This window comes from Schistocerca gregaria, chromosome 6 (assembly GCF_023897955.1).
Source record: "Schistocerca gregaria isolate iqSchGreg1 chromosome 6, iqSchGreg1.2, whole genome shotgun sequence".
NCBI lineage: Eukaryota > Metazoa > Arthropoda > Insecta > Orthoptera > Acrididae > Schistocerca > Schistocerca gregaria.
The window spans coordinates 407,105,651-407,128,270 of record NC_064925.1 but is presented as its reverse complement, the minus strand read 5'-3'; the positions used below and the strand labels follow the sequence as shown (position 1 = coordinate 407,128,270).

General features: G+C 39.9%; 1 protein-coding gene across 1 annotated transcript in view; it reads right to left on the bottom strand.

Moving 5' to 3' along the window:
• Window positions 1–22,620, bottom strand: part of LOC126278348 (vacuolar protein sorting-associated protein 16 homolog) — a 214,654-nt gene that overhangs the window by 35,300 nt on the left and 156,734 nt on the right. Inside the window, exons 11-13 of the mRNA XM_049978390.1 lie at window positions 14,452–14,613; window positions 14,194–14,343; window positions 4,196–4,440 (exon numbers count right to left, since the gene is read on the bottom strand). Of these exons, the coding sequence (XP_049834347.1) occupies window positions 4,196–4,440; window positions 14,194–14,343; window positions 14,452–14,613 (557 nt within the window). The remainder of the gene's footprint in view (window positions 1–4,195; window positions 4,441–14,193; window positions 14,344–14,451; window positions 14,614–22,620) is intronic.

Genomic DNA, 22,620 nt, shown 5'->3' with positions numbered 1-22,620 from the left:
ATTTCTACTGTGTTTTGAAACTGGAAATTTAATTTTGGACACCATATACAATATGTAGAAGAAGCAATGTTCCATTGAGAAATCAAGACTAACAACGAAGTGCTCAGATTAAAACGGGTGTTATGACAGGGCTGCAGTAATCCAACCCTACTGTTGGATCTATACATCAAAGAAGCAAACCGAGCGAGGTGGCGCAGTGGTTAGACACTGGACTCACAGTCGGGAGGAATACGGTTCAATCCCGCATCCGGCCATCCTGATTTAGGTTTTCCGTGATTTCCTTAAATCGCCCCAGGCAAATGCCGGGACCTAAATCGCCCCAGGCAAATGCCAGGATGGTTCCTTTCGAAGGGCACGGCTGACTTCCTTTCCCGTCCTTCCCTAATCCGATGAGATCGATGACCTCGCTGTCTGGTCTCCTTCCCCAAACAATCCAACCCCCAAAGAAGCAATGACAGAAATAAAATAAAGGTTCAGAAGAGGTATTAAAATTCTGTGTGAAAGGATATCAATGATAAGATTTACTGATGGCATTGCTATCCTCGGTGAAGATGAAGAAGAATTACATGAACTCTTGAACAGAATGGATTGTCTAATGGATGCAGAATATGGTCTGAAAGCAAACTGAAGAAAAACAAAAGTAATGAGAAGCAGTGGAAATGAAAGTAGTGAGAAAAGTAACATCAAAATTGGTGATCATGAAGTAGACGAAGTTAAAGAATTTTGCTACTGTGCGAGTAAAATAACCAACACCAGACGGAACTACAGGACATAAAAAGCAGACTAGCGCAGGCAAAAAGGACATTCCTGCCCAGAAGAAGTCTATTAGCAACAAACATAGGCCTTAATCTGAAGAGGAAACTTCTTAGAATTTACATTTGGAGTACAGAATTGCACAGTAGTTGATTGTGGACTATGGGAAAACCAGAACAGAAGAGAATCAAAGCACCTCAGAATTGGTGCTACAGAAGAATGTTGAAAATTATGTGGTCTTATAACATGAGGAATGACAAGGTTCTCTGCAAAATTGACAAAGAAAGGAACACATGGAAAACAATGGCAAGAAGAAGGGAGAGGTAGATAGGAAATGTGTTAGGCTCAGGGAATAACTTCCATGGTACCAGAGGCAGCTGTAGAGCGTAAAAAGTGTAGAGCAAAGCAGAGACTGAAATACATGCAACAAATAGTTGAGGATGTAGAATGCAAATGCTACTCTGAGATGATAAATTTGGCATAGCAGAGGAAATTATGACAGGCTGCAGGAGTGGAAAAGGGGGGGGGGGGGGGGGGGGGAAGGATTAACAATGAAAAAAATTAGGTGTAATTAATAAATCTCACATTTCCCAATTAAGTACATCCATTGTTTTAAATCTGTGGTCACACTGAAAGAGATATTTTGACATTTTATTAGTATTACACCAGCTGTAGCTGTTGTAATGCATTGGGAATTACACTTTTGCAAGACTCCCCATTACTCTTTTGCCATTTTCCAACTTAAAAAAAAAGAATCATTTCTGGATTTTGCTAATCCATATCCCTTAGGGATGTTAAGGACTTCACATTCTTTTTGTTTTAAAAAATAAGTAAGTGCTACCCTCTCATACCTTTCCTATGGTCTTGGTGAACAAATTCAGGAGGAGTGGTGTTCAATGAAACACATACACATTGGGATGCATGTTTTCTATGATTTCACTAAAATGAATGCCAGGTTGACTCTTTGAAAAAGACATAGTCAACTTCATTCCCCATTTGCTATTCAGTCAAAGTTGTACACCATGACCTGTGAACTTTAATTAAGAAGAAATCAAACAATTTCAAATGGCATGATTAGGCATGCTGACGTTACCACTGAATCATTCTGTGGCAAAATATCAATAGCTCTCTCAGCTTTGTATTCAATCCTTGGTTGTGTTCAAGAAAGTAATTAATTTTCCTTGACACTGCACACTTTGGAATATCAGAGACAGCAAGCCGAGTTAAAAAGAGTGTCACTTAAAGCTCAGTAGTCACTGAACACGAACTATTCAAGGAAACAACTACAAAGTCCTGTCTTCATGAGAAAAGAGGTGAAGGGAGACAGAGTAAAACCTAACACTGTATTTTCATTCAATTAGTGGTATACATCATGGTGGTATAATAGTGTCTTAGGGATATAATAATGTCTTAGTGGTTGTTTGGTACAATAATGTCTTAGTGCAAACCAGTAAACCACTGATTATGTAAAGAAGATTTCACTCCCATGTATAAAACAGTTTCAAACTCCTGAGTTAATGTGTTAAATATCTGACATTAAGCTTGCAAGAGAGAAAAAGTTTAGAAAAGGTTTGAAATTATGTTTAGAGTTGATTAGAAGTGACTAAGTGCTCTCACTATCAAACACTGGTTGAATATACCTGTTTTAAGCAAAAGTTAGTTTGTCATGCATCACAATGTTTTCTGATGTCATATGTCCTGAACTAGGTGTCATACAATGATACAGTTTTCGAGGTACATATGTGGACACTGTCTGCAAAAGGAGTTAGTAGTAAAGAATTAATAACTTAAAATTTACTGTAGCCGTTTTAGTGCATGAACAGCAAAAATGTGTACGCAATAAACCCATTTCTCATCATCATTCTGTCGGGAGGTTGGGGTGGGTGGGGGGGGGGGGGGGGGGGGGTGAGAAAAAGTTTCATAAACATTTGAAATTATGTCAAGTTTACTGTAATCTGCAATTCACTAAATGCTGTCATTCTCAAGACTGAATACGACCTGAGTATTTACACATGTTGCGCTACACTCCCTCAAAACAGACACACAGTTTCTAACATAGTGTTTGTCTTAATGTGTTAAACCTTTACCAAAAGGCTGCATCTCTTAATGAGTGGATTATGCCAAAATAATTCAATAATTATGCAAAATATTGAAGATCAAATTTATGTTGTCCTTGGAATCCATTAGAAAGGCAACCAGCAGCTGTGGCTGTGCACCATCAAACAGAATCATGAACCCGGTTAGACATTAGTAGCATAGAATTATAGAGCATTGTGTCATAGTTACAGTTCCTTAGTATCTACTCTGCTGAATTTTTCAAGCATAAACCTTTGTTGCTCCATCCTTCTGGCTTTCTTCTGCAACTGTGAGTAAATACAACAACCAACAGGCACACCACTTAATGAAACAATGTTCATTTAAAATCACTCATACTCCCAGTCAATTTAACATTAGGAGTCCACTTGACGTGTAAATCACATTATACAGTACATCAAAGGTGAAAAGCTGGCCCTTGTCAATAATTTGAACATTTGGTCACAGAAAATATTCTCAAATTACAATATATATTGAGAATAGGCACCCTGTGCATTCACGTGTTCTTAAAATCAAATTCATACTCATTTTATATATTGTACAAAAAGCCCATGGATAAAAATCACAAGCAGACAAGACGTCATTATTGGACTACCGTATCATTATCAACTTGTGACACTATCTTTTGCAAGAATACTGGAGTTTGAAAAGACAACTTTACAAATCATATTAAGTGAACAATTACGGATGTAGTTTAAGCTATACAGATGCTTTTATTCAGAGAATGTGGCAAACTTTACTCAGATAACTTGGAGAATGGTGAAAAGACACTCACGGCAGTTTCAAGCACCAAGCAACAACTGAAGCTGTGACAATTAATTATATCTGTCATGTGATCAAAAGAGTGGGTAAATGGAAAAATGGAAAATCAAGTATGGCTTGCAGAGGAGACCACTCTTATCTTGAACATAATTTATAAGGGTTCTCGGCAACAGATTTCCTCAAGTATTAATGTGTTGCTGCATCAATGATGTTGTTGGACACCCAAAGTGTGTCATCTCAAGAGAGATGAAACCAAATTCTGACAGCACACTGAAAAGGGAAGACAGGTATCTTCTACATTTCAGACATTTTTATAATCATACAAAATCAAGCCATGAGAAATATATTTTGGAATACGACTTGTTTGTTTATGCCTTGTGGTTTTTCACTCTTCCCATTATTTCAGTGAAATATACTGAATCAACACCTTCGTGACATGTGGTCCCAACATTTAACATTATTTTCTGAGTTGTTCTATGTCAATGCTGCTGAAAAATTTTGACATGGCCCTTTTACATGTGTATAGGGAAATACTATTTAACCAGCACTAGAGAGCATAAAATAAAAGAATACATTGTGAACATACGTGCGATCAGAGACTTTATACTCAGTGCGTAGCTTGTCAGCCAACTTGACTTCTGACAACATCAACAACCTGTACACCGTGTCTCGAAGTGAGGCACCTGCAAACTTGGTGCCCATTTTTTCTTCCAGTTGTCGCTGATATCGAGAGAGACGCAGCTGCTCCTCACAAAGGCTGGCACCAAAGTCATTACGTGCCCTTCGGTATGCATCTTGAGCAGCTTCCAGTGATGCATCTCGTGACTGGTTCTGTAACATCAGCTATATTACTATGAATGCTGAAATTGAGAGATTGTAAGAAATGCACAGTTTACAAATACAATGTGGAATGTGCCAATTTTACAAATTTACAAACAATTTCTTGCATGGTCATGCTTCCTAGATAACTTAATTCTTTAAAGTCCTGTACTGTAATTCTCAAAACTACCACATATGCCCATGGTTATTCTCATTTCAGCTACTCATCAGCATGTCATACATTTTTATGATAACTACCCCATTAATTCATCTTAACAGCACTTTTTAAATTTTCCCTTATTTATTTTACAGTACCGACATTGGAACAGGCTAAGAGGCACAATCACCCATGAAGACAGGCATGTTATAAACAAACTCTGCTGCAGCTTGTATACGGCTTTTTATGTGGATGTTTGCTACATCTGTGCCCTGAATAGCTTGCATTATAAACTAGCAAACACTTCACCTGCATCTGACTTTTTTTTTAATAAAAAGAAAGAAAACCACTCACGAGCAATCAAATACACAGGAAATAAAACAGTTCACCTTGCCAGCACAAACTCACTCTATACTGTGCGATGCTCTAATACCTACCTCACTGGCACAGTGCACAGGTGACTCGGCAGCTTACTGGATCTCATTTGGACAACTCTTTGGATTGCGAATACAAGGATGCTTGACAAACTTGCATGACACAGACTGTCTGGAGTCTTCTCTTGGTATGTGTCTACAACTTTACGTTGACCCAACATGGACCATTTTTGTAAAATATCAGGTGATAATTGTGTATCTCCATACTATGTAATAAAGCGTGTTTGTTACACTTTAACAGGTGTAACAGGCAGTAGTTTGTGTACCCACTAAAATTGCCATGTCAGAAATAGGAATTACTGTCCAACACAACATTAGTTTCTGCAATCCCTTTGGCCACAACCTCTGCTATTCTCATACTTAAATCCATCTCTGTCTCAATCCCAGACCAATTTTCACTCCTACCCCAATATGTTTCTTGCCTTGTGGTCCACACTGCTCCACTCTAGCTATCTCACTCAATGAAGGTCAAAAAAACCGCTGCATTTAGCTGCTTAAATTTTTAAACTGAAGATTGAAATATCTTTGCTTTCTTCAAATTTAACTGCCTTCATTAATTTTTTCAGATAATAATCAAACAAAATTGCCAATGAACTGCAGTTTTGTTTCCTTGCATTCTTAATGCAAACTTTGCATCCTTGTTTATTCTCTCATATCGTTTGCTCAACAGATTTCATTTTTCTTCAGAATTTTGGACATCTTATTCAACCTTACATTATCAGAGGCTTGTGTGATTTCCCTGTCCAATCTTCTTCCCCTCTTCCATCTTTCTTTCTGGTTTTCTGTATATAATTCTATTTTGTAACTGACATGTGTGAAGCATAAGATTGATTGTCCAATAACATTGCTATAGTTCATAATGATATTAGTAACTTCAATGGTATTGTCTTTGAGGTCACGTCGCCAAATGCTCTGTTAAAGTCTTATCACATTACCACATCATTTATTTCTTCTGTATCATTATTGGCAACCATATTGTTATTTTTTCCTACAACTTTTATAGTAATGGCACTATTGTGTCTTTATTTAGTGGGTTTCCGTGAGCAAGTTGAGTCTGCATTTATAAATTTCTGGTAAGATATCCTAGAATGTTTCACGCATGTAGGTAATTGTTACTTAATTTGAATCAACACAGTACATAAGGTTTAAAATCATTTGTGCTGGAAAAATACGGGTGTCCCTCAGAAGTTTGTTTTCATGCAATACACCCCTGATCATTAAGTAAAATTAAATATTAGTCTTAAAAGTAAGGACACTACTAACCCAATTCGAGTGGTTTCAGATGTTATATTGAGAGTACAAAAGAATCAAGTGAATAAGAGCACTTTTGCTAAAGTGCATACAAAATTAATCAGATAAGACTATAATCTTGATGTATGAAATGTGGTCAAAAGGTAAGGGGAATTATTGTTTTTCTTAAGGAATCTTTATTTATTCAACAACATCAACTTTTCCCCATTCCATGTAATTACCCCCCCCCCCCCCCCAGATATATGTCAGAGCTTCTTCCAGTCTAGGAAGTACTTCTGGAACTCATTTTTCATTACGGTTTTCAGCTTCTTCAGCTATTCTGTTTTTACCTAAAAAACAGTGGCAAATCAATGTCCTTCTATGGTTCTCTTCTTTAGAAGTTCTAGATCATTGTCAACTTCATTTGGCAATTCCTGAGTGATGTCTATGCAACATCATTTCTAGTTGAAATTTGACAATTTTGGAACAAACTTTTCTTCTAGACATTTCATGGCCAGAATGCCCACAAAAAAATTGCTTGGCATAAGCCAAAGAATATGCTGGCATCGTCAGCAAACTCTCTGACAGTGATGTAATGATTTTTCCAGAACCATTTTCTTTACTTCTTTCACATTGTCATCACTAATTGATGTGCTAGGGCATCAGAGTGGTGGCTGTCTTCAACTTCTTCTTAAACCTCTTCCAAATGCTTATAGCACTCATAAGCTCTTGTCTTACTCATAGCAGATTCCTAAAAATTACAGTTTTGTTAGTGGTGGGCATGATAAGACATTCTGTGAAACATTATTAAATGCCTTCTCTGAAAACTACCTACAACAGGTAGTTAGGAACCTGACTCATGAAAACATATTGGATCTAATGGCAACAAATAGACCTGACCTTTTTGAAGATGTCTGTATCAAAACTGGTATCAGTGACCATGACATGGTTGTGGTAACAATGATTACCGAAGAAGAAAGGACAACTAAAACAAGCAGAAAGATATGTGTGTTCAGTAAAGTAGATAAAAGATCATTAGTGTCATACCTCAGTGAGGAACTTGAAATTTTCAGCACAGGGCAGAAGCATGTAGATGAACTATGATTCAGCTTTAAAAGAATAGTTGAGGAGGCATTGAACAGATACATACCCAGTAGAACAACTGATTAGGGTATGGACCCTCCATGCTACACAGTCATTGTAAATAAACTTCCATAGAAACAGAGATTATGACACAATTGATGCAAAACAAAGTTTAAGGCTATATAGGGAAAAATGCTGAAAAAATGCATTTGGCTGTCAAGACAGCAATATGTGATGCCTGTAATGACCGTTGTAGCAGAATATTGTCATCAAATGATATTTGACAAAACTCAAAGATATTCTGGTCATATGTAAAGGCTGTTAGTAGCACAAAAGTTAGTGTCCAGTCCCTATCAAATGAGACAGGAACTGAAATTGAGGGTAGCAAAGTGAAAGCTGAAATGCTGAACTCCCTTTCCAAATGTTCCTCCACAAAGGAAAACCCTGAAGAACTGCCCCTATTTAATACTTGTACCATTGAAAGGATGAATGAAGTAAGTATTAATGTCAGTGGCAATATTATGAAAGATAATTGCTATCACCATAGAAGGGGGAAACCCCCCCCCCCCTCCAAAAAAAAGAAGAAACTGAAATTGCAACATTGCCATGAGTGGAGCTTGTGCAATACACATTTCTACCACTAGGTGTATACAGCGCAGCTCATGGCCAGTTCAGTGCCGCCTGTGTTGCTGACCTGGCTTGTTCTGTTCACCTGCAGCAATTGTTTTTGCTACTGCTGTTTTGTTCCTGTTCTATTTTTTTTTTGTTATGGAAAGTTTATGTGAACAATGTGTAGCTGTGAAATTTTGTTTTCCACTCAGTAAAAATGCTGCTGAAACTGTTTTAACATTGAAAACAGCTTACCAAAACGATGCTATGGGAAAACCCAAGTGTATGGATCATTGGTGTCATTTAAAAATAGTGACATGTTGATTGATGACAAACCTCGTTCTGGACATCCATCAACTGCTCAAATCAACGAAAATAATTAAAAAAACTTCAAAAGCTTTTGCTCACAGACCACGGACAGACAATTGATCAACTGTCAAAGATTACTGGGTTATCTTCAGTCAAAAAAAAAAAGACCGATTTGTGGCTGACAGGAGACAGGATTTTTTCACCACAACAAAACACTAGCACACACAGCCATCTTTGTTAAGACAGTTTTTGGCTAAAAATGGCATGGTTCCATTACCTCACGCACCTTAATCGCCTGACCTGGCTAAGTACAGCTTTTTCTTATTTCCATGAATGAAACGGGGCATGAAAGGACACAGATTTGACAACACTGAAAAGTCAGGAAAAAAGTGAGGAGGAGCTGTCAGCCATTTCTGAAGATGATTACAAAAAGTGTTTCAAACAGTGAAAGCACCGGTGGGACAAATATATTAGAAATGAGAAGTATTTTGAAGGGGGATAAGGATGTTTAGTAAACAGTTTGAAATTATATAGCTTTTAGAAAATAATTCCTCTTTCCTTTTGTGAACAAAGCCTTTGTCACGTGCGCAGGGGGGGGGGGGGGGGGGGGGGACAAGATACCGCACACCGCACACTGCACACACACACACACACACACACACACACACACACACACGCACACACACACACACGACCACAATCTCTGGCAACTGATGCCAAACTACAAGAGCAGCACATGATGGGAGAGGCAACCGGGTGAGAGAAGGAGGAGGGACAGCAGGGTAGGAGCGGGGGATGGTGAAGTGCTGCTAGTGGGGGCATGTAGGGACAAAGTGGAGAGATTGTAGGACAGCTAGGTGCAGTTGGAAGGTTAGACAGAGGGCAAGTGGTGATGAGAAACAGCTGAAATTGTTGAAATAGAACAAAGCTACAGGGTGTGATCAAATCACTATCAGACTGTATATTGAATTTGCAACTGAGGGAGCCCCTCTTCTAACTACAAACAATCGTAGAACCGTTGAACAAAAAGCCGTGAACAGTTCTTGGAAAGAAGCACAGGTCACTCGGGTCTACAAGAAGAGTAGTAGAAGTGATCCACAGAACTACTATCCAATATCCTTGACATAAACTTGCTGCAGAATCTTAAAACATATTCTGAGCTCAAACATAATAAAGTATCTTGAACAGAATGACCTCCTCCAAACCAACTAGCATGGATTCCAAAAATATCGATCATTTGAAACCCCTCTCACGCATTCTTCACATGACATACTGAAAGCTTTGAATCAATGCAGTCAGGAAGATGCAGTATTTCTTGAGTTCCGAAATGTATTTGATTCAGTACTATACCTACGCTTGTTCTCAAAAGTATGATTATATGGGGTATCAAGTGAAATTTGGGGCTAGACTGAGGACTTTTTGGTAGGGGGGAATGCAGCATGTTATCATGGATGGAAAGTCATCATCAGAAGTAGAAGTAATAGAAGTAACTTCGGGTGTACTCCAGGGAAGTGTTTTGGGACCCCTGCTCTTCATGTTGTAGACAATATCAATAATGACATCAGTCTTAGGTGACACCATTACCTAGGATGAAGTACTGCCTGGAAGAAGTTGTATAAATATTCAACTACAAAAATAATCAATTTTTAATGATGTAATGTACAATTACATTATATTGCATAAATATTCAGTCAGATCTTGATAAGGTTTCAAAGTGGAGCAAAGATTGGCAATTTGCTTTAAATGTTCAGAAACATAAAACTGCGCACTCAACAACACAGAACAACGTGGTATCCTGTGAGTATAATATCAATGAGTCACAGTTGGAATTGGCCAACTCATGCAAATACCTGTGTGTAACACTTTGTATGGATATGACGTGGAATGATAACATACACTCAGTTGTGGATAAAGCAGGTGGTAGAAATAAGTTTATTGGAATAATACTGAGGAAATTTAAGCAGTCTGCAAAGGAGATTGCTTACAAACCACTCATTTGACCAGCTCTAGAATATTGTTTTAATGTGTGGAACCCATACCAAATAAAACTAACAGGGGATATTGAACATGTACAGAGAAGGGCAGCACAAATGGTCATAAGTTTGTCTGACGCATGGGAGAGAGTTACATTCATGTTGAAGAGACTGCATTGGCAGCCTCTTGAAGATAGACATAAAGTATCCTGAGAAAGTCTGTTAACAAAGTTTCAAGAACTGGTTTTAAATGATGACTCTAGAATATATTACAACCCACTACTTATGACTCCCAAAGGGATTGTGAGGATAAGATTAGAATAATTACTGCACGCACAGAGGCATTCAATCAGTCATTCTTCCCACACTCTATATGTGAATGGAGTGGGAAGAAACCCTAATAACTAGTACAATGGGACATACCTGCTGCCATGCACCTTATGGAACTTTGTAGATGTAGTCATAGAAAGGATATAGTCAATATTTTGAATGTGGTGCTGAATTTTATTCCATTTTTAAGCAAAATTTAATGCAGATTCTTTGATCAATATTTTTTTAAAGTAAAAATTTGCCATTCACTCGAAAACACATATAACCTTTTCAACTGTTAACAAAAAAACTCAATATTTGAAACAGCATAAACTGCAAACATATACCAAGAATTTGTGTTCCAAAAAGATAGAAATAGTTTTGAAAATCATATGTACAAAGCCAGGAAATTAAAACACTCCTTTTACTATTTTTATCACCCCTCATATAGTTAGCTTCCTATCATTCCCTTTTTTTAATTGGTTTCATACTTATGATTTACCGATATGCCATCTGTGATAGTGATCTTACGAAAAATTGCTCTTTTTTAAATACTATGCTTCAACTTCCTACAGACAGTATAAATATATTTTATAAGCAACTATTTTATAATTTCTGTGCAACTGTCTTACGTTTCCTATTTTCCTTCTTTGGATTTTACTTCAAACTGACTTCTACTGCTGACTCATCATTCTCTTATTCTCTATGTTCTTTTCACTAATATTTTTATCAATAAGATTAAGTACATCTGATGGATCAGATTACTAATGAGGAAGTATTGAATCGAACTGGAACGGAAAGAAATTTATGGCAAAACTTTGTAAAAGGATGGGATCAGTTGATAGGACAAATCCTGAGTCATCAAAGAATAGTCACTTCGGCAACTAGGACATTGTGTGGGCTCATGGGAACAGAAAGGGGGATGGTGGACACAAGAGGGACACCACAGCTTGATTACAGTAAGCAGGTTGAAATGGCTGTAAGTTACAGAACTTATGCAGAGATGAATGGGCTTGCACTGGATAGATTAGCATGGAGAACTGTATGATACCAATCTTCTGAGTCAAGATAACAACAAATGACAACAACAACGATGATGACTCTTTGTGGAATTATGCATGGTTTATATGCCCCTGCCTTTGCTGTATCAACAGTGGCCTTAGTTATTTCCTTCTTTACTATTGTTCTCTCATCTTCTTCTGGATTACCCTCCATTGCCTCAAAGCCCATATCATTCTGTCTTAATTTACCAGTATCCCACTTTCAATATTTCTTTGTTTTTGTTTCAGTACAATAACTCATTACTCAGAGGGAGTCCAGTTGATATTTCCCAGTATCACTTATGTTTTCTTTTTTCCAAGTATATCTCCTTTTCCGATTTTCACTCCTGTAATATAACTCGTAATACCCACCTCAATAACCAAAGATATTAATGTATGCTTCTACGAGTGGTGCTCAATTCTCAGTAAGTCAGTTCAAATCTTAGTGCTGCAAAATTTTCGCTGGCCATATTTGATCAGAAAGGGGAGGAGAGTTGGTGGCGTAAGGCTTCTCATCACAGTCTTTGCAAACCTCTCTGTAGTGTCTCATGAAGTGAGGGTACTTGACACTGACAATGGTGATCTGTCCATTACATTAAGCCCAATGGCTCCCTCGGGGCTATTCGACAAAAGTAGGCAATCCGCCAGTACTGGATGTCACCTTCTCCCTTCCATTCATCCTTAACAACACAAACCTAATATTACCATCTACAAACACTTTCATCAGAGTCATCCCCATGATATAGTTACACACATGACAATTTGTAACAGGTTTCAGAAGACAATGGCAAACCACCTCCACTACAACCTTGCAAAGAGTGGTGATGAAGGATTCCTGCCTCTGATCCCCTACACTCATTTCCTGAGTATGGGACCACAAAACTCTTTCAGGATTGTAACCCCTCTTGTTTGTTTCACCCAACCCATATTGCTCATTAATTCTGCCACTCCCCCCTTTGTCTTCTCATGCCACCACATTGCAACAACTCAAACTTACTAAATCATCATGACGGCCTGCATACTAAATCAGTTCGTCACATACACTATTTTATAATCTTTGACTGTTAAATGAGCAAGTAATCCTGTACAATAATACTTATTTCCTTCATTTCAGCCCTGAAAAACATAATTTCATTACTGTATCAAAAGAAAATGCACTTGAGGAAAGTGCACAATTAGTATGAGACACAATGGCTGGTCAGTTTTTACCATCATGAGGTGGAATTTCAGGTACTGTTGACAGATATATTTAGAAGTAGAAAAACCAATACCTAGCTTTTGAAATTGATAGTCCTCTGGGAGAAGAGATGAACAAGTTTGGCAAAGTTGGAAAAGAGAAGCACATCACTCAGACCCCATGTTTGGAAGTGCTGCCTTATCATGAGGAGGAGGGAGACAGATATGACATGTAAGGTGACAAAATGTAAGACAGTTCTGAAAGCGAGGTATTGCTTTTTGTGCTTTTGATTGTGTCAGTCGGCAGTTCTTAGAATTTTGCTTTCTGGATTTTATCACTGTTTTGTTCACAGTAACTCACTCTCACCCTATAATTTACTCATAACAAATCAATGCATGCTGAAAAAATTCACTAATATGCTCCTCCTCCTCCTCCTCCTCCTCCTCCTCCTCCTCCTCCTCACTTTTCTCCCCCTTCCCTCATTCATGCTCCCTACTGTGCAGTCCTCAAACAGGGCCTGAAACTAGGGACTAGCTTATCTCTGGCCTTTTTCTCTTTTTTTCATCTTTGAAGGCACCCCAAAGGTAAGTAAGTGTCTTATCTGTTCCTTTCATCACTTTTCATAATATAATCGACAGAAACATGGTTCCTCCGAACACTGAAAATATCTGAATTAAGATGTTATTTTTATATAAAAGCAATCAATGGTGGGACCCAGGACCTTCAGGTTAGTAATTACACATTAATCATGAAGGCCACAGTGATAATAGCATAATGAGATCAACAAAGAGACATTAAGAGAGGTGACATTGTATGGTTCATTCAGCATAATAGTACAGAGGAAGGAAGAGTAGGATGGGGCAGGATATTGAGAGAGTAATCATGAAGACATTGAATCAACAGAAGCTGAGGAAGAGAGAGTATCGGACTAGAGAATTTTCTGCAGAGCTGCGACCTACAACATTATGAAGGGCAAACCCAGAGAACCCCTGTGATATCATAATGCTACTTAACCCAAATCCGTCTCAGTCTGTGTCACTAGTGAAAACTATTCTTTATCTCCATCTATCATTACTATTTAGAAAAATAATCCATTCCATCATTTAACTAAATACAAAAAATATGAACTGTGACACTGGTAAGAATTCTTATGTATAAATGTTTGGGTGTCTTGAATCCCCCTTTTCTCGTGTGGACTTTGATGAACTTTTATACGAAACTCTCTTGACTTCTCTGTAACATAAGTGTTGTGTAATTATTTTCAAGCTGAGGATTTAGCAACTGCAGTCCTATTACACTACAAAAGAAGCAATAGTAAATATTAGCATATTGTTTTAATTGTACAAGTGATAGAGTCAAACCAATATTAGTTTGGATCTATCAGTAGCCTGTAACTTCATCAACCAAAATAGAACAGCATACAAAAATGTAATAAATATCTCACCTTCAAGTCATAACTTTCACGAATAAAGCAGGCAGCCTGTGCGTTGAAATCATCCTCCTGAACATATATGTCCCTCAAGGTTTCAGGATTGTGATCTCGACAATATTTAATATACAATGCTTGAGCCATGGGAAAATTTCTTACTGCCAACTGAAACACACATAATGTGTACAGTAAATACAAGGTACATAAAGTCTGTTACACTCAAATTTGTAGAAAAAAATTAAAAAAATAAACACTCTCAAACATTTTACTGACCTGAAATTCTCCTAAAGGCATATTCTCACGGAGATGGAGCAGCACAGTGAACACAAGGTCTGTATCACCACTTTCTATGGCTTTTACTAATGCTGGTTTGACTTCACCCAACCTCAACAGGAGCGGAACTTGAAGATTTGCACGAGGCTCATAATCCATTAACTGTGAACAAGAATGTCATGCATACTATAAGTGTACAAAACCATTTTGAAGAATGTTTATAGGCAACCAGAAAAAGAATTAAACAAATAGGAGGGACCTGATCACTGCTCATAAAAGAGGTGGTACTGAGCGGTGGACAGGGGCATGAAAATAGGTAAAAAAATTCTTAGATTTCATAAAAGTCCACATGCGATGAACTGGAAAACTCTGTCTACCAGCAATACAAGCACGATGGGTGGGTGGCTGAAGCTGTGGCCCCGCCAGTGACTGTATCACAGCAAGACTACACTTAAAACTATGGGTGAACACAACACAATGGTTTGTTTTCAAGTGGCACTCCAACAGATGCCACAGAAAAGGGCAGTGCCCACTTCACCACAAGCAGTACTTGCATTGACGCTGGAAGCACTACAGGCATGGTACTGTTTGCTTCCACTGAGCACATGCCCACAAGCTCACTGTGCAAATATCATTCCGCCAAAGCTGCACTTGCTACAGGGTAGGCAGTTCCAACCACAGTGCCAACCATGGTGGTTCACTATAGCATCCATCCATGAACAGCCAGAAATTGCAGGCTCCTCTGAACTCAGTCTCATTCATATTCTGTGCTCCTGGATTAGAATACGCCAGTGACTTCAGTATTATTACCTATTCACTATTGTCAATGACAGGCAACTGACCAGTATTAGAACTGTACAAATTAACTTTCAGTGGTGAATGACATTCTATAAAAGACTTAGTTAAACTCCAAGTGATTGTATTCTGTGTCAACTAACTAATCAAGTCCGAGACTATTATTTCTTATCTAAAGTGCACATCAAGAAGATTATTATTTAGTGTGTATCAGATTTAATAACTTAGGGTCCATGAGGACATTGTTTGTGAATCATTTCATTTTAGGGTTGTTGTTGTTGTTGTTGTGGTCTTCAGTCCTGAGACTGGTTTGATGCAGCTCTCCATGCTACTCTATCCTGTGCAAGCTCCTTCATCTCCCAGTACCTACTGCAGCCTACATCCTTCTGAATCTGCTTAGTGTATCCATCTCTTGGTCTCCCTCTATGATTGTTACCCTCCACGCTGCCCTCCAATGCTAGATTTGTGATCCCTTGATGCCTCAGAACATGTCCTACCAACTGATCCCTTCTTCTAGTCAAGTTGTGTCACTTTCACACACACACACACACACACACACACACACACACACACACACACACACCATGCCAAATAACCAGGGTGAGTAGAAGACTCAGATGGAACAGAAGGTGCGAAAATGAAGTTAATGGAACAGAAACAGCAAGAAAGGAAGGCTAGAAAAGACAGTACTGGGATGCAGGGGCAGCCATTCCACAAAGAATATATAAGGAGAAAAAGTATCTGAGAAAGGATGTAGAGCAGGGGAAAAAGAGGAAACAGGGAAAGAGTCTAAGAAGACAGCTGGGATGTAGTAGAAGAGAAAGAAAGTGGGGTTAGTGATGAACAGATGAGGGAGTGGAATAAGGTGGGCATGGGAGAGAGGGAAAATGTACTTGGGTGACAGGGAGTAGTGAGATTGAGGTCACAAAGATTGTAGGAACAAACATATTTTTCTCATCTACACAGTGCAGAAAATCAGGGAGAATTAAAATTTGGATTGTAAAACACCTACTGAAGTCAATCACATCATATTGCACAGCATGGTCAAAACCAATGTTATGCAGCTAGCCTGTAGTCAATTTGATAGAGTCCACTAACATGAGTAAATAGTTTCTTAGTGGTCAAACCAATGTAGAATGCTGTGCAAGGACTACAGCGAGGAGTACATAGGATTTCTCTCCTGAGAGTCGTCAGTTGCAATTCCCCTGTTGCTTCACCAGATATTTGCAAATTCGTTTGTGGGATATGCAGCTTGAGTCGTTCTAAACAAATACTGTTCATCACATCTTCCATGCGAAGCCCAATGTCAACAAAAGGCATCAATTTGTATCTGCTTATTAGCAAAATTACTTTTCAAGCTGAATTTTGCACAGCCATTCGACAGAGCAGATGCAAACTAGTCCAGTTCAATATTCATTTTATCAATATGTATTAACAAGAACAGTAAAACATGAAGCACAACTGGTGCTCCAGTCTGAGAAGCGCTCCTGCATGGCAGTAGGAGACAGCCCAGAGCAGGACAGCATGGAATATAGCACAAATTGGGCAAGGCAGACATGGTGTACAATGATTATCAATCTTCCGGTGTCTGTTGTGGTTACTGGCTGTGTTAGAGACATTAGTAACAAATGTTACTGGTATTTCCTTGTGCTTTTTCTACATTGTTCACTTTGTCACCATGCTTCATACATTATATCACAGATCTTTGTTTCTGCATAACTCACGCACCTTTGACTTTAATGCCCGATATTTCAGCAAGCATACCTGACCTTAAACCTCCCATCTTCCTCCAACCTTCTCACTTTCAGCTTTATGCACGCTTCCCTTCCCTTCCCAACCCTCTCACATTCCCCAAGGCTCCCAGCCATGCCTGTCTCCAGTACAACTGTTCTTTGTACCTGTAGGCTTATTGCAAAAGTGACTTTGATGCCTCTACACTACAATCCACACATGAAAATATGCAGTCCTTATCAGCCCACTTGGCTGAGTTTCCCTACATACTTCAGAACCTCAGCTTTCATGTCACACTCTTGTTGGAGACATGGCTGAAGCAGAGTATCCTCTCCAGCTTTTTAAGCTTCAATGGCTATGCTTTCTGGAGACACAACAGAACAGACAACAGGCCTAACATATTTTCATTGAACTTAAACCTCTCAAAAGATAAAACACTATCTGTCTAATATACAAGCCACCAAAACTTGGGCAGCTCTCTAGCTTTGAATCCACACTCTCAGGTTGTGAATCTTGGCATAAACGCATACACTACCTGATCAAAAGCATCTAGGCACTTCTACTTAATACAGAATTGACCTCAAGATGTCACAAGAGGCAAATATGCCAGTATAAATGGAGGAGGGAAATACTGTGTTGTCAGTAAAGAAGCAGTAACTGCAGAATGGGTCGGTCAGGAGAGCTCAGTGATTATGAATGTGGACTAGTCATGGATGTAACCTGGGTAATAAATCCACTAGGGACATTTCCACCTTTCTAAAGCTGTTCATTTTAACTGTTGGTGATGTAAATGTGAAGTGGAAATACGAACAACAACCATAGCAAAACCACGACGAAGCACACCTCATGGACTAATGTAAAGGGATCAACAAGAACTGTGGAAAGTGTTTGTAAAAAATTGCATGAAATCAGCACAAGGAATCCCTCATGAGTTCTGAAGAGCTACCAACAATCCAGCTACAACAATGACTGACCATAGGGAGTTAGAAGGAATGAAGTACTATGGTTGAGCAGCTTGAAGTGGTGCTGAAGAGCAATACCACTAGACAGTGGGTGACTGGAAATGAGTAATTTGGAGTGATGAAACATGTTATACCCTGTAGCAACCCAAAGGAAGAGTTTGGGTTTGGTAACTTCCTGGAGAATGTTGCCTGTCGTCTTGTATCATGTTAACAGTAAAGTATGGAAAAATGGTGTTACAGTATGCAGATGTTTCTCATGTTTAGGATGTGGTCCCCTTATGGTGCTTATGAAAATGCTAAATGTGGAAGGATAGGAATACATTTTACAGTGCTGTGTACTGTGTACAGTACAGGAACAATTTATAGAAGGCTGCTTGTATCGGGATGACAATGGACCCAGTCATACAGCACCATCTGTGAGATAATGGTTTGTGGACAATAACATTCCTAAAATGGACTGTTCTGCCCAGAGTCCCAATCTGCACCCACTGGAATACCTTTGCGATGAATTGGAACATTGGCTTCGCTCCACATCCCAGGATCCAACATCACTACCTTATCTGGTTTTGGCTCTTGAAGAAGAATGGACTGTCATTTCTCCACAGATGTTCAGATACCTCACCGAATGTGCCGCCCAGCACATTTCAAGCCATCATAAAGGTGAATGGTGGACATAACCCATAAAAACATCCACTAGTAGGAGTCCGGATACTCCACTTCAAAATTTAACCATACATTGTCGTGCAAAATCATTACACTGCCCATTTGGGCCAAATCACCATACAACAGATATTCATGTTTGCAAAAATATTTGCACTCCATATAGTAATTGGCACTGATCAGATCTCTGCAAGTAGTTTGCCTGCTGATGATGCAACATACATGGCTTACTCGCTGCAAAATTCACAGAATAAACCACAAGTAGTGACTTTTTCAGATTTTTTAAGTGCATGGATAGTTCTTCTTTACAGTTGACACCTAGGATATTTCTTGGTGAGGAACAGCAAGAAATAACAAACAATGGAAAATCCAGGATGGAATGTAACAATATTAGGGAAGAAAAGTTTCTACTCACCATATAGCAGAGCTGAGTTGCTATAGGCACAACAAAAAGATTCACACAATTATAGCTTTTGGCCATTAAGGCATTTGGTCAGCAATAGACACACACACACACACACACACACACACACACACACACACACACACACACACACACACACACGCAAACGCAACTTGCACACACGTCTGCAGTCTCAGATAACCACACTGCAAGCAGCAGCACCAGTGCATGATGGAAGTGGCAACTGGGTGGGGCTAAGGAGGAGGCTGGGGTGGGGTGGGGGACAGTATGGTAGAATATAGAATACTGCGTGTGGCAGTGAAATTACAGCTGTGTAGTGCTGGAATAGGAACAGGGATAGGGCCTAAATCAGTATGCTCGGACACGAGATTGAAACATCGTCCTCCCAAATGTGAGTGTAGTGTGCTAGCCACTGCGCCACATTGCTCGGTCACATGACTAGTTCCACAGGTAGCCCAGCCTTTGATGGGATAAGTGATGTTAGTGACCGGACTGGAGTAGGTGGTTGTAGGATGATGTATGGGACAAGTCTTGCACCTAGGTCTATTACAGGGGTATGAGGTATGAGGTAAGGGATTGGGAGCAGGGGTTGTGTAAGGATGGACGAGTATATTGTGAAGGTTCGGTGGACAGCGGAATACCACTGTAGGAGGGGTGGGAAGGATATTGGGCAGGACATTTCTCACTTCAGGGCACGACGAGAGGTAATTCAGTTGCTCCAGTCCCGGATGGTACTGAGTTACAGGGGTGAATGCTCCTCTGTGGCTGGACTGTGGGACTTTGGGAGGTGGTGGGAGACTGAAAAGACAAGGCACGGGAGATTTGTTTTTGTTCAAGGTTGGGAGGATAATCACGGTCAGTGAAGGCTTCAGTGAGACCATCGGTATATTTTGAGAGGGACTGCTCATCACTGCAGATGCGATGACCACAGGTGGCTAGGCTGTATGGAAGGGACTTCTTGGTATGGAATGGGTGGCAGCTGTCAAAATGGAGGTATTGCTGGTGGTTAGTAGGTTTGATATGAACAATGGTACTGATGGTGCTGATGCAGCCATCTCTGAGGTGGAGGTCAACATCTAGGTAGGTGGCTTGTTGGGTTGAGTAGGACCAGGTGAAGCAACTGGGGGAAAAATTAATGAGGATATGGAGGAATGTGGATATGGTGTCCTCACCTTCAATCCAGATAGCAAAGATGTCATCAATGAATCTGAACCAGGTGAGAAGTTTAGGATTCTGGATTTTTAGGAAGGATTCCTCTAGATGGCCAATGAGGAGGTTGGCATAGGATGGTGCCATGCAGGTGGCCATAGCCATACCCTGGTTTTGTTTGTAGGTAATAACTTGAAAGGAGAAGTAATTGTGGGTGAGGATATAGTTGGTCATTGCGACTAGGAAGGACGTTGTTGGTTTGGAATCCATAGGGCGTCTGGAAAGTTAGTGTTCAATAGCAGTAAGGCCATGGGCATTAGGAATGTTAGCGTACAAGGAGGTGGCATCAGCAGCGACGAGCAGGGCACCTTGTGGTAAAGGGACAGGAACGGTGGAGAGTCGGTGGAGGAAATAGTTGGTATCTTTTGTATAGGAGGGTAGGTTCCAGGTAACAGGTTGAAGGTGTTGGTCTACGAGAGCAGAGATTCAGTTGGGGCACAGTAACCGGCCACAATGGGTCATCATGGGTGGTTGAGTTTATGGATTTTAGGAAGTATGTAGAACGGGGCGGGGGGGGGGGGGGGGGGGCAATAAGTGGTAGGGGTAAGTAGAGAGATGGACTCTGGGGAGAGGTTCTGTGATGGGCCTAAGGATTTGAGTAGTGACTGGAAATCCTGATGGATTACTGGAATGGGGTCACTATGGCACGGTTTGTAGGTGGAAGTATGTGAAAGCTGACAGAGTCCTTCTATCACGTAAGCAAACTGTTAGAAAAGTGGTGGTCAATAACTGTCAGAAAAGTGATGACAGTGGGTCAGTGATGTTACATATAACATCACTGACCCACTGTCATCCAACTGTCAGAAAAGTAGCATATTTGGAAAACAAGTAACATCTGATATACATCTCCACTCTACACCTGGAAGAAAATAATAATTCCAAAACAGACAGGACATGACAGCAGCAATGTTACGTGTAAGAGCACCTGACAATGGCAATTTGCCAAAATGGGCTCATTGTGAATGAAATAAAATATAAACAACTTACATAGCAGTGTAGCTGGATATTACTCATAAAAAAGTATTTTTATTAATGATTAGTACAGTCTGTACACAGCATGCCACGCTTGCTTGCTGTACTTCTACCCAGTGGTCAGCAGAATATTTACGATGACTGTTTATGGATTTGGTCTTTAACATTTCCTATGATGTCCAGACCATTTACGTAATGACTTTAGCACAACTCAGTGAGGATTTAGCATAAGGCTGTTATCAGTGTGAGTTGCCCATTTTATTTGTTACCTAGCTGTAGCTTTAGCCTAGTTTCATTTCATTGCTGGCAACTAGAAGATGCTCAACGAATGAAACTGGTCACAACACAATAAATGATTGATAATACAGCTGAGCTGGTTTTTTATTAAATAATACATTTGAGCTGGTTTTTTAATCATTAACATTGGTGTCAGCTGTGGTGCTCAACATGATCAACAACAGTATTTGTTTGGATTGTCTCAATCTATGCATTACTAAAACAAAATGTTCCTGACGACTCTTAGGAGAAACACTATATATATGTGAAACAATTACTAACAAAGAGATAGAGGGGCTGGCCAGTACTTACCTCAGCTCAGTACAGCCGATAGAAACACAAAAAACAACCGAAAATTTAAGCTCCTAGCTTTCGGAATAAATGTTCCTTCATCAGGGAGGAGAGAGGGGAAAGAAAGGGAAGAAGGGAAAGTGGATTTAGTTACTCACAACCCAGGTTATGAAGCAACAGGGAAAGGAAAACAGGGAAGGTAGCAAGGATGGAGGCATGGTTGTCAGAGGGAAGCCAAAGATATTCTACTGCAGGTACTGTGCCAGCTTCAAACCAAAGAGGATGCATACAGAAGTAAAGAGGTGTATAGTATAAAGATGTAGGATGGAAAGATGCATGAATGGCTAAAGAGGAAAGGGAAAGAGGAGAAGACTGAAAAGTAAATGGGAGTGAGGTTGTTTAACGTAGGTTTAGTCCAGGGGGATGGCGGGATGAAAGGATGTGCTGGAGTGCAAGTTCCCATCTCCGCAGTTCAGAGGGACTGGTGTTGGGTGGGAGAAGCCAAATGGCACATACAGTGTAGCAGGTTCCTAGGTCCCTAGAATTATGCTGGAGGGCATGCTCCGCTACTGGGTATTGGACATCTCCTAGGCGGACAGTTCGTCTGTGTCCGTTCATGCGCTCAGCCAGTTTAGTTGTTGTCATACCGATGTAAAAGGCTGTGCAGTGCAGGCATGTCAGCTGATAAACGACATGTGTAGTCTCACACGTGGCCCTGCCTTGAATTGTGTATGTTTTCCTAGTAGCGGGGCTGGAGTAGGTGGTTGTGGGGGGATGCATGGGGCAGGTTTTGCAGTGGGGTCGGTTGCAGGGGTAGGAACCGCTGGGTAGAGAAGGTAGTCTGGGAAT